At 40.5% G+C, this 12,669-nt stretch overlaps 1 protein-coding gene across 7 annotated transcripts in view; it reads left to right on the top strand.

Annotated features, from left to right (window-relative positions):
• The first annotated feature begins 261 nt into the window (after window positions 1–261).
• SLC25A26 (solute carrier family 25 member 26) overlaps window positions 262–12,669 on the top strand; it is a 127,896-nt gene continuing 115,488 nt past the window's right edge. Inside the window, exons 1-2 of one of the 7 annotated variants that reach the window (XM_087866867.1) lie at window positions 262–587; window positions 12,046–12,202. In XM_087866867.1, coding sequence (XP_087722993.1) covers window positions 555–587; window positions 12,046–12,202 — 190 coding nt within the window. In that variant the 5' untranslated portion in view covers window positions 262–554. The remainder of the gene's footprint in view (window positions 588–12,045; window positions 12,203–12,669) is intronic. The other 6 variants (XM_087866865.1, XM_087866866.1, XM_045774668.2 and 3 more) reach the window with 6 other exon arrangements.

The following is a 12,669-nucleotide window of genomic DNA, read 5'->3' as shown; positions in this document are numbered from 1 at the left end:
CCCAGGAGCTCCAATTTAATAATCTTTTGATGTTGAGTCCGTTTTATAGAGATTTTAGACAAAATGTGCACACCTAAAACCAAGAGGGAAACCAGAAAAAGAAGTAGTTGGAAATCACAAGCCTAGTCCCCTGAAATTCGTCCTGCCCCTCCAGGGCCCCGCCCCTCACTAAGCCCCGCCTCTTTGGGGTTTACACTTTACCCTCAGCCAGCCTTCAGCTACCCGCTCTCTTCCAGGATCTCGCCGACGCTCATTAGCTCGCGAGAGTTCCTTCGTCCAGCCGCCTCACAGGCCTGCAGCAGGAAAGGGAGGCAGAGAAGAGTCGCGAGATTTGGCTCAACAACATCCCTCCCCGGACTCCCCCGCCTCCTTCCTGGCGCTCCTTCGGGCCCAGCTTTCCCGGTTGCACGTGTAGTTGTTATGGTTCAATCTCACGTGGCCGCGGAAGTGCAGGCACTGCAGGTCCGCCTCCAAGATGGCGGCGCCCAGTGAATGGGGTCGCGACTCCCTTCTGCTGAACCTCGGCTTATAGCTTTGGAGGTGTCTGCGGGGCCATGGACCGGCCCGGGTTCACGGCTTCGCTGGTGGTGAGTGCTGGGCTGTAGGGTGGGCTCTCGGGGTGCCGGAGTCTCGCACTGGAGCCCGTAGTGGCTTTCGTGCCCTCGTACTTTCTTCCAGTTAGCGCGTCGAACCGTCCTGGGATCACTGGTCACCAGGCAGGTCTGGGGGTAGCGCGGGGTTCCTAGGCCACCGCCGGGTCTCGTGTCAAGGTTGTGTCATTCCTACCCGGAAAACCGAAGGAGAGGGGGGCGGGGTGCTCGACAGTCTTCCGCAAGATTGTTTACCTAAAGAAAAAAGCCTCAATTGTATGCTGTAACCACACTCTGGAGAACTTGGGAATTAAATATGTGTAACAAAACAAAAAACGCTTACAGACTCCTCCCCGTCAAGGACTGGGTTTTCATTTAGCTTTATCTGTTCACTCTCGGAAAATGACCTATCTGTTCACTGAATATAAATCTGCTTATTTTCTTTCAAGCGGTCGTGTAGGCTGTGGGTATAGTGATAAGCACAAATAGGTATGGAGCCAATAAGATTGTAGTGTTTAATTTCTTAGAGAACGACAAGAATCAACGTTTTCATATAAAAAACAAAACCTACGAACAAAAATTTCTGTTATGGCAGGTCCAGTAGGGATAGTAGATACAGCAGTGAATACGGTTTGGTCATTGTGGAAGAGTAGGCAGAACAGTAAAAAAGGGAAAAAAAAAAAGGAAAACGAGAAAAAGAAAGAAAAAAAAAAGGCAGCTTAAAAAAAAAGCTCCCACTGGAGTAATGGAGGCTCAGTGGAATTTCATTTAATTATCGAATGTTTGTTGTTGCAGGTGTTGGAGATAATATGTTGAACAAGCTAGACCTAGAGGGGCCAGGTGGTGGAGACAGAATAGTAAAATGGCTGTTAGGATAAATGAGATGAGGGCTAGTTTCAGGGTGTTATGGAAAGATGTACAAGGGGGTGCCTCAGCTTCACTTGTAGGATGATGGTTTTAAACTTAAGTTTGCTGAGACTTGTGTAAAACTAGTCTTTAAAGATCCAAAGAAATGTGTTATCACTTTGAAGTTTTCCTCTGTAGGTAGTGAGACAGTGTTAGTAGTTTTGACAGCATTACCCTGCTCGGAACTGGGGTAAGCTTTTCACGAACATCAGCGCTAACAAACAATTAAGTCCTATCCTGGTTTTCCAAATGAGAAACTGGGGTACAGAGAGGTTAGGTAACGTCGCCAAAGTCACACAGGTGAGATCTGTTCCACATGTGTAAGTAAGTGTTGGAGCTCAGATTCCAATCCAGGTGGTATAACGTGGGATTCCACGCCCATAAACACTCCTTGATACTGTTTTTGAAGTCAGCAGCTGTAGCCGTTGCTAAAAACAGGTCAGTGCCAGAGTTAACAAACAGTTTTAAAATTTATTAAAGTGTGGTACAAATGCCGAAAAATATACTTTTTTTCGTTATAGTTACACAAGGTAAAATTAGGATCAATAAGTAGTTTTGAGGAAGTTAGATTTCATTCAAGCTAAAGAAGAATGATTTCGTTTATTAAGCACACAGTTTATCTGCCATGTATTTTGTCCATCGAGCATTCTGATAGCCCTTGGAGGTATGGTGGTGAACAAACTCATAAGTACTATTTAAGAAATGAACTGAGGGGCGCCTGGGTGGCTCAGTTGGTTAGGTGTCTGACTTCGGCTCATGTCATGATTTTGGGTTACTGGGATTGGTACTTGTGCTCCCTGCTCAGCAGGGAGTCTGCTTGTTCCTCTCCCCCTCCCCCACTTGTGTTTTCTCTCTCTCAAAATCTTCAAAAAAATTATTTAAAAAATGAACTGCATTGGGATAGAGATAGAATAATGTTGGAGGACCTACTTTAGATGGAGTGACCAAGAAAGCCCCCAAGGAGGTGACATCAAACTAAGACATAAAATTTAAGAAAGCACAAGACATTTTGTTGAGCAGAGGGGAAAATTCAGGGGGAGCAGCATGAAGGAAAACCCTCAGATGGAAAGAATTGAGGATGTTAAAGTGGTGGCTGGGGCGTGGTGGGTAAGGGTGTTGTGGCGGGGGTATATCAGAGAGGTAGAGAAAGTCAGCCTAAGTGAGTCTTTGTAGGCGATGGAAAGGATTTTGGATTTTATTTGAAGCATAATGGAAGCCATTAGAAAGTTTTATTATCAAAGTAGTTCAGCAATGGAGTGGCCTTATTTTCCCCCCCCTCCCCAGATTGGGAGTGTTATTGAGGCAGGCTGAGCGCTCCTGGGGGAGTTTTGTTTTGCTTACTACTGTTTTACCAGTGGCTGGCATTATATAGGTACTCAGCTTTACTTATTAAATGAATGAATGAATGAATGAAAGGTCTAAATGATTGCTCTTGAAATTTAGATTCTGAGTATTAAATGAGATAATGTTAGATATGCAGTACAGAGCCTGGCATTTAGCAGACATTTAAATACTCCCTAAAGCTTCAGGAGGAGGATGGAGGTTGTAGAGTAGAATATGGGAAGAGCCTCTGGTGTATACTTTAGAAAAGCAGTTTGTAACTAAATATTAGTAATCTGAAGATGTTCATAGCATTTAACTCAATGAAGATAATAGAAGGCCTCTTAAATGTGAAACACAGGCATGGTTAAGTAGACAGTAATAGATGCAGTTCATCGACTCTTCAGGGGCCATTAACAATGGTGCTTGTGAAGAGTATGCACTATAACATGGAAAATACTTATGAGAGAAAAAAATACAACACTGCACATAGGTACATCTGTTTTCATGTTTAATTAAAACTATAAAAATACTATTCCGTTCGTTAAAAAAGGACAATTGCAATTTTCCAAGATAATACAAAATAAGTTTTTAAGAAGATTTTATTTATTAGAGAGAGAGTGAGAGAGAGTATGAGAGTGGGGTGAGGGGCAGAGGGAGAAGCAGACTCCCTGCTGAGCAGGGAGCCCCATGCAGGGCTGGATCCCCAGGACCCCGGGATCATGACCAAAGCTGAACGAAGGTAGGCGCATAACCTACTGAGCCACCCAGGCACCCCCAAAATAATTTTGATAGTAGCATTACTTTTTATCTTCTAGTTTTTTAAATATAAAAAAGTACTTCATATTTTTAAAAATGCCACACCGTATGTTACATCTCTTTTCCTTCCTGCCTGGCTCTTCTCTCCCCTTCAGTACTTGACTATTTCATTGTCCTCGTAGTTCGTGAATTCATCTGGCTTGTTGGATGAAACCAAAAACATCCTGCTGTAGTAGCTTTTCACCAGTTCTAGGTTATAGGGAAAAGAACCTTGGCAAGTGGGTCTTTGCATGGTAGCCTGCGTTGTCAAAACGTGCAAGCGGAAACCATGCAGAGTGCTCTGAATAAGTGATGAGAAAGCATGTGATTCTTCAGTGACCTCCAAGAATTCTTATCAGTGGTAAATACAGACCTTTACTGTTGATCGGAAATGTATAGGGAAGTGAAAAAAAATAGTAAAGATAATACTGAGAACATTGTAATGCGAAGCATTAGAAACCAAGAATTTATTTCTTTGTGAAAAATGTGTCAAAACTAATTGGACCAGTGCTGGTCTTTTAGTCAGATTACTTACAGAACAAGCATCTTTTTTATGCCCTGGCCAAGTGTCATACTGCTTTCTAAGGTTGGATCAACTTCCAGCATTTTATCCTGTGTGCTTATCAATGTTAGGAAATATCTCCAAGAGTTCCTTTAATGGGAAGACTTTTTGCTGGCATCCCTTCCTCAGGGACATCTTCATCCTTTTGGTCACAGCGACTTTCCTCACTTAATGTTGATAAGTTGGCCTTCACGAATTTCCTCTGATGCGTATCTAGGGTCTCTCGGACAGCAGTGTCCACATTCCCATGGCTGGCTGTGTCTTTTTGTAACTTTATATTGGATTTCACTTTCACTTTCAGTGTTAGCACTTTTCATTTATTTGCTGCACTTTCATCTTTTTGGCCAGTTCCCTCTTTTTGATTATCTATTTTTGGAAAATGTCGCTGTGTTAACTGTAATTTGAACCACAGTGCTGGATGAACTTGTGTTACTTGTGGGAATTGAAGTTCATGCATGTTGTTACTGTGTAAAGCAAGGATTGTCTGCTTGACTGTTCTTTTTAAGTTGTTTTCTTAGTGGGGTGGTTCCGAAAAAACGTTTTCATCCTCTTCATGCAGTAGTGTCTTCTCACTGGGCCTGACCTGCTGAGAACCGCTGGCCGAATGTGACTTGAGGGGGATGGCAGGGGTAATGTTGCCAGGGCTTTTTAGGTAGGGTGAGAAAACAGAAGAAAAGAGAAGAATCAAATACTGGACATACTTTGAGAGGAGTTTTCAATATTCTTTGCCACATAGCTTTCTTTTCTGGAAGGTGGCCCCCTAGTCTTCAGTGTGGTGTACAGGAAAGTTAGTATCCGATGATGAAGCGTTGTCTGCACATCTCTAAGGAATTGGGAATTATGCTTCCACCTTTGCTAGGTTGCTTTTTGTGACTTTTTTCTTTATGGCGTTTAAGTCAGAGGGAGCAGGTCTTTTTTGCTTGAGCAGTCACCTAGACACAAGTATATTCTGCCTTTCGATCAGTCAGTGGACACCACCAGTCAACTGGGACCACCATTGAGAGCCAGTGCTGCGATGGAGGCCTTCGTCCTGTGTCTCAAGTACTAGAAGGCGGGACCACTTTTCCTTTCTCATTTCTCTTTCACCATGAGAGGGGCTGCTGGGAAAGTTTTAGTATTTGATCATTGTAAAGGACTTGTTAATGTGCTTTTGTTACCACTTCCCAAACAAATGCTACACGTCGAAATAAACATTTAATATTGAGAAAATATATATGATTCAGCATTTGAATAACATTAATGAAATGTCAAATAGAGGAAAGATAAAAATTGCACCTGTGGTTTTCCCACCTCCACAAAGTAGGTATCTTTATCTGTTCAGCGAGACATATTTTTTAGCCTTTGCTCTGGTACTTGGGAAGAGTGCCTCAAAGATACAGTCCCAGCCCTCCCGGGTTTACGGTCAAGTAGGAGGCCGACATCAAAAAGAAAATGAAACAAAATTTAGCTATGCAGTGGCAAGGAGTGATTAAAAAGTAACCATTTCCTGAGCACTTTAACATGTGCCTCTGTTGTTTTTTCATAGCCCAAGTCATATGGAAATTTGAACATAAATATTCCTCAAGTTTTTGAAGTTGGTGCTGAATTGTTCTTGCCGTGCATGACACGATTTGGCTTTGTATGGAGTGTGTCCATGCGTGATTCTTATCCAGGGAGCAGAGTTGGGGGAGACGTTGCAATTCATTATTACTAATGAAAGACTTGAATTTATATATTCTATATACGAACATATGAGATTTAATATTTGAATGTAATCTTCAGTCTTTAAGTATTTTTCATGGCTTTTAATATTGTCATGTCAGAAATACTGCATCAGGAAACTTCGAAGGATATTTATAGTAACATACTAAAAACAATAATTCATGTTTATTGATAAGTGATTAAGACTGGCATTTTGCAGTCTTTACTGGCATTTCCAGGGGAGTAGGTGGTCTGCTATAGACAGGAGACAAGGGCTCACTAATTGTATTTAATTCTCATATAATCTCAGTTGTGAAATAGGTACTATTATTTTCCCCGTTTCATGTATGAAGAAGTCTAGACTTAGGGTGAAATAGCTTTCCTAAGGCTCAGTTGAGATTGAAGCCAGGTCCGTCTGTCTGATGTCAAAGCTATGTTCTTAGACAATAGTAAATCTGAAAGAATTTCTGGAGAAATGGAAGGATATTCAAGTCAAATTCTAGAACCATTACTGTGTGCTTGAGAAATGCCTCACTAAACAAAAGTGTGCCGACACAGCCTTTTCCATCAGGAGGTGAGGGTAAACAGAATTTCTGGAGAAGTCATCCTGAGTAGACCACAGAGCTGTCAGTGTCAATGTGGAATGCTAAGTAGCAGACAGATAGCAGCGCTTTCAGTGGTCACAATTGCCCTGGCAAACCACAACAGGGACAGTTAAAGAGTGATGGACTGTTTTTCTTCTGAACGTTTAGTCTTATAAAGTGTTTTCTCATCATCTCACATTCCCATTTAATTCAAACCAGCAAACAGGTGCAGAAGCCCTGCTATTATGAGGTTCTGGGTTTGATATTTAGGAGAACAGAGGTGACTGACGTGGTTTCTGTTCTGAAGGATCTTAATGTCAGCTCAGGCATAATGGTTAGTTAGTACTGAAGGTGAAATATAAACGGAGTTATATGGGAGAGTCAAGGAAGTAGTATTTAATTCTGACTGGGAGCTTGGGAAGGACTTTAGAGGGCATGTGGCATTTGGTCACACAGTGAACAGGATTTCGGCGGATGTGTATGTGTGTGTATGTATGTACAGAGGTATGGTGGCTGGGGAGTGGATGGTCTGCTGTAGACGGAAGACAAGAAGCATAGGAAGGACATTCCACACTGAAAGAAAAACCTAAGTTTTAGGACTTAGGGAAGTTTTAGGACATGTTCAGGAAACAGATTGGGTGAGGCTCATGGACTGTAAGAGGATGCAAAATGAAGCTGGATAGGTAGTTTAGGGTCCATGGGTCGAGGTTCTTAGTTACCTCTTATTAAGTGCCTACCAAATACCACATGCAACCAGGGAATTGGGACTTTTTTTTTTTTTTTGGTGGAGCAGTATTCATTTTGAAAAGCTTTACTTTTCTATGTTTATAATACTCTTTACAAAACTGGAATAATATAAAAGCAAGATAGTAAAAATACTACTCATCTTGAATTTCTTTCCATAGAAGTCATAACTTGTAGCAATTCAGTGTGTATGCTTCCAGACTTCTAGTTATGCATATATACAAATCAGTACACATTTCTTTGAAAGGTGAGATGATATAGCATATATTCTATAGCTTATTTGATCAATTTAAAAAGATAACGCATGTTTCTGTGCTGGTGTGGTCAGATTGACCTGATTCTTTTAAAGGCTGTGTAGCAATCCATTACTCAGAGATAACATAATTTATCTAGCAAGTCCCCAAGGATGGACCATTAGGTTATTTCCAGTTTTTTTTTTTAAGATTTTATTTATTTATTTGTCATAGAGAGAGCGTGCACACAAGCAGGGGGAGCGGCAGGTGGAGGGAGAAGCACAAAGCCCCATGTGGGACTCGACTCCAGGACCCTGGGATCATGACCTGAGCTGAAGGCAGACGCTTAACCAACTGAGCCACCCAGGCGTCCCTATTTCCAGTTTTTTACTGTTACAAATAATGCTGTAGTAAGCCATCTTGTATATTTATGCACTACTCTGTGGAAGAAATGTTTAGAAGTAAAACCACAGGATCAAGGCTTTGTAATTTAAAATTTTCATTTTGCCAAATTGTCCTTCAGAAGCTTATAATAATTTGTTTCCCTTAATAGTGCCTATAACTGTTCTTCATGTTTTTAACCTTTCCTGATTTATTGGGGAAAACATTTTGTTTTTATTTGATCATTAATGATGGGGAAGCAATATATTCATTTCGTTGGCTGTTTATATTTTTCTTTTGTGAATTGCATGGTCCTGTTTTTGCAGTTTGTTTTTAATTCGATGTACCTGTTTAAGGTTGATTTGTAGTAACTTCTAACATAGAGGTAGTAGCTTTTTATTTGGGGTATTGATTCATTCATTCTTTAGTTATTGAGTGCCTGCTATGTACTGGTGCTGGGAACATACTGGTTAACAAAACAGGTATGCAGCTTACTGTCTGGTGGGATGCACGGACACTGAAGGAATGGTCAGATGCTCAACTATAGAACTAAGATTGTGATCAACAGGTGCAAAAAAAGGGTCTAAACCCAGATGGGGGGATAGGGAGCATCTGTGCACAGTCCTAGAAATGAGGAAGATCAGATGACTTGGGAGGAAAAGAGAGAGCAAGGCGGCAAGAAGGTGCCAAGCCAAGGGCAATGGCGGTGGAGCCGAGCGGTAGATGGAGTCCTGACTTGCAGAGCCTCGTAGGCTGTACTGTGATTTTCTTCTTTATCCTAAGGGCTCTTGGAAAGTTTGGGAGACTTACAAGCTGGAGAGTGGCAAGGTGAAATTGAAATTTGCATTTCACGAAGCTGATGCTGCCATTAGCGTAGAGGGGCCAGGAGCACTGTAAGGAGAGCGAGTCTTGGTGGGGAAGAAGACAAGTGTGTCGGGAAGCAGAGGCAGCACTTGTGTGTGAGGCAGAGTCACCGGAGGCTGCCTTGGTGGGGAGAAGACCAAGGAGGGATGTTTCTCAGGGAAGCCGTCTCAAGGGTCTGACTGGTTCTTAGCTGTCAGTCAGGCCAGTGGCCTGTGATGATTTTGCTTACTTAGATTAGCTAGGTGCTTTGGTTCTGTTCTCTAGTCGAGCAGCAGCGGTTTCTTTTTTTTCTGTTATTGTGCCAGCCTCCTTTTGAGAAAGAAAAGTTTTATAGCATGCAGTCTTGAAATTTTTTAACTCCCAGAGTAATTTCTTTTTTTTTTTTTTTAAAAGATGTTATTTATTTGACAGAGAGACAGCCAGCGAGAGAGGGAACACAAGCAGGGGGAGTGGGAGAGGAAGAAGCAGGCTCCCAGGGGAGCAGGGAGCCCGATGCGGGGCTCGATCCCAGAACGCCAGGATCACGCCCTGAGCCGAAGGGGGACGCTTAACGACTGAGCCACCCAGGCGCCCCTCCCAGAGTAATTTCTAAGTGCTCATTAGATACTTCCTCTCTTCAACCTGCCAGCATTTTACATTTATTAAGTTAGAGGCATAAAGGCCTCAATAAATTGTTATGTCGTAGTAAGGCTTGCTGGTTATCGGGTTATGTTCTGTATATTGGATTTTGTCTCGTTCTTAACTACAATTTTCAACGTAAGCTACCACAGATCTTGAAATGAATCTTGCCTGAAGAGAGAGAGACAGAGGGAAAGTGTGTGCGCGTGCATGCGATCAGGGAGGAACAGAGGGGGAAGGAGAGGCAGGAAGCATCTGAAGCAGACCCCCAAATTCAGCCCAGAGCCTGACGTGCAGGGCTTGATCCCATGACCCATGAGATCATGACCTGAGCCGAAACCAAGAGCCAGATGCTTAACTGACTGAGCCACTTAGGCGCCCCTGCCTGATAACCTTTTTGATAAATGATCATAAATAAAATAAATTTCTCAGACTAAAGAATAAAAGAATTTGATGGAGTTCCTTATATTCAACTGATGTTGGCTTGGGCATTTTGAACATAATTATGTGCAAAACAATATTAATGTAAAATTATAAGCATTCCCAAAAGTTTTTGTTTAAATCGTAAATATGTTGCTGTGTGGCAAAATATATTGGTATTTCTTTTTTCCTTTTTCCTATTCTCTGTTAGCTGTTTTTTTTTCAGTCTCATGAATTATTAAATGACATTTGAGTTACAGAAGTTTGAAATCTGCAAAAGCAATTAGTAACTTCTGATTCGTGTTTTACTAGATAAACAGATTGAATCTGGTTATTTTATTCTCTGAAGGTAAGAATTCTGATGAAAGAAGGGTTAGAGAATCAATGCATGCAAAGTAGCCAACTAATTAAAAGACCAATTAACTTATTGATTAAAATTTAGCAGTAGATAGCTGGCATCTCTCTGAATCCTCTCCTAAGATTAAAGAGAAAATTACAATGACATGCAGCATGTTTGTAAAGAATCTAGTCCTATTAGACATTCCCATCAGGATTTTTGTTTTCCTTGTATTTTGAGAAAATGAAGAGGCAGGTGCAATATTTTATTTATGTACTGAATTTTACAAAATCCTTTAAAAAATAATTGAGAAAAATGTTGGAAAAGGTTGGCTCTTTTTTTACTTTCGTACATTGCTAGGAACATATTCCTGTGACTTAGAAAAAGGCAGCCTTTATTTTAAGAAAGAAGTCCCAGTTACTTATCATTCTTTGACTGCCTCTTGTGGTTTTCTTCTGGCACATCTCTGGGTTGTTTGGGTGACATCTCTTAGGTCATTTGCAGAGGAGACCTTCATGGTCTTTTATGTTGTTACGTGGTCTCTTAGGCTGATCATATAGTATGGTATTAATATTTAAGGTAATGTACTTTCCCGTTTCTATTAAAATAATTTTTAATAATTTACCTCTCCTAGTTCATTACTGGATTTCTCATCAGAGTAATTTCATTTTTGCAGTGAACTCTTGCACTGGTTTTATGGTGAGTGGTAAGTAGAGCAGAGTGTGTTTGCTGTGTACTAAGCTTTGTACCGCCTGAGCACTTTGTGTACCCAAAGGATGGAAACAACTCATCATTTTGAACTTTGGCTGTATGTTTGAATAATACTGTATCTAAGTTTTTAATATATAGCTTTAATATATATATTTCTACTTTTTGAACAGGTAATATATTCATCTTCAAAATCGAAAAGATGAGAAAAGTTATTGATCATTTTAAAAATTACTAAGTAGCAACCATATCAAGAGTCTTTTTCTCTTTGTCATTCTTTTGTCTGCTCATGGCAAACTGGTTTTGATTTCACATTTTTAAATGAGGCCTTTTAGACTTTGTGTATCGAGCTTTCTTTGACACTGTTCTTGAGTTCATATTTTTCAGAAATGTTTTTCCTGATTTTTTTGCTCTAAGTTTGTAACCAGTTTAAAATATTCTGTATAGGCTCTACTGTAATCATCAGCTGCAAAGTTGGTGTTTGCAGCTTCTCCAAAACAACACGATGTCTTTTGGGAGATGACTAGCTGGGGCCAGGTTTTAATACGCTCTGGGAACTTAACCCCCCCCCCCATTTTTTAACTTAATTTAAAAATTATCAAGGAATTTTTAAATATACACAAAGGAGAGCAAATACTACAGGAATCCTTAGATGTATGAATCTTAAAATACAGATCTGGATTCCCAAGGACCATTACCTATTTCAAAATGGAAGTCTCCCCCAGAACAGTCTTACTTCAGTTTTACTCGTTTGTCAAGAAGACAAAAATATAACATTTGGTCTGATATGGAAGGGTCGGCAAGATTTAAGTGATAAAAATAAGGTGCAGCACAGCACGTATTGTATATACTTTTTTTTTAAAAAAAGGAAAATAAAGTTCATATTCATATTTGCTTGTATACGCCTAGAGTAACTCCAGAAGGGTACAGTAAGGAACCCGAAGTGGTTTACCTGAGTTATTAGACGAGGGAAAGAGACTTTGGACTCTTAACCTTTCTGAGATTGCTTGTTGACTTTTGAACCATGTGGAAGTATTAAAAATGAATTTAAAATTAATTTTAAAAATAAAAATTTATTTAAAAAATTACAGTTTAAGGATATAGCACAACAATGGTTATTTCCCCAGGAAAATCTATAAATTTAGGTAGAAGGTCCTGTGCTATGCCAAATAAGCTGTGGACTGATAGGTATGAGAAATATGCTTTAAAGATTACCTTTTTCATATCCCTACCCCCAAATGGCGGAGAGCTTACTTAATTGTAACCTTCTTTCCTTTTCTTTTCTTTTTTTTTTTTAAAGGCTGGTGGGGTAGCAGGTGTCGCTGTTGACTTGATATTATTTCCTCTGGATACCATTAAAACCAGGCTTCAGAGTCCACAAGGATTTAATAAGGCTGGTGGTTTTCGTGGAATCTACGCTGGCGTTCCTTCTGCTGCTATCGGATCCTTTCCTAATGGTAAAAATTATATGGATATTCTCACTGCAAGAAAACCAAGATAATGAGATTTCTTTTCAGAATGGTCTCTGGTGTTACTCCATGTAGACTTGCTCGTGTGTTGTAGCTTATCTCTGGAATTTGTTTTCTGTTCATTAACTCACTGCTTTTGGATCAGCTAGTGCTAGAGATCTCATTCTGCTATATTTGTAATAGAATATGAGCAATCTTTCTAAAATGGTTTTCCTTGTTAAAATTCCCAGTTAGGATCGTGAAAATGTTACTCTAATATTGGTTGTCATACCTCAGAGCAGGGCTTCTCACCCTTGCCCGCACACTGGAATCTCTTGGGAAGCTTTAAAAAATACTGATGCCTGTGTCACCTCCAGAAGTTTAATTGGTCTGGGCTTTGCCGGGTATCAGGGGGTTTCGTCGCTTCCGAGGTGATTCCGTGAGGCTGGGTTTAATAACTACTGCCTTGGAGATTC

The sequence above is a fragment of the Ursus americanus genome, chromosome 14 (genome assembly GCF_024610735.1).
Source record: "Ursus americanus isolate L20-20 chromosome 14, mUrsAme1.1.p, whole genome shotgun sequence".
NCBI lineage: Eukaryota > Metazoa > Chordata > Mammalia > Carnivora > Ursidae > Ursus > Ursus americanus.
Note: the sequence above shows the minus strand (reverse complement) of the source record. Positions and strands in the feature narration are given on the sequence as shown.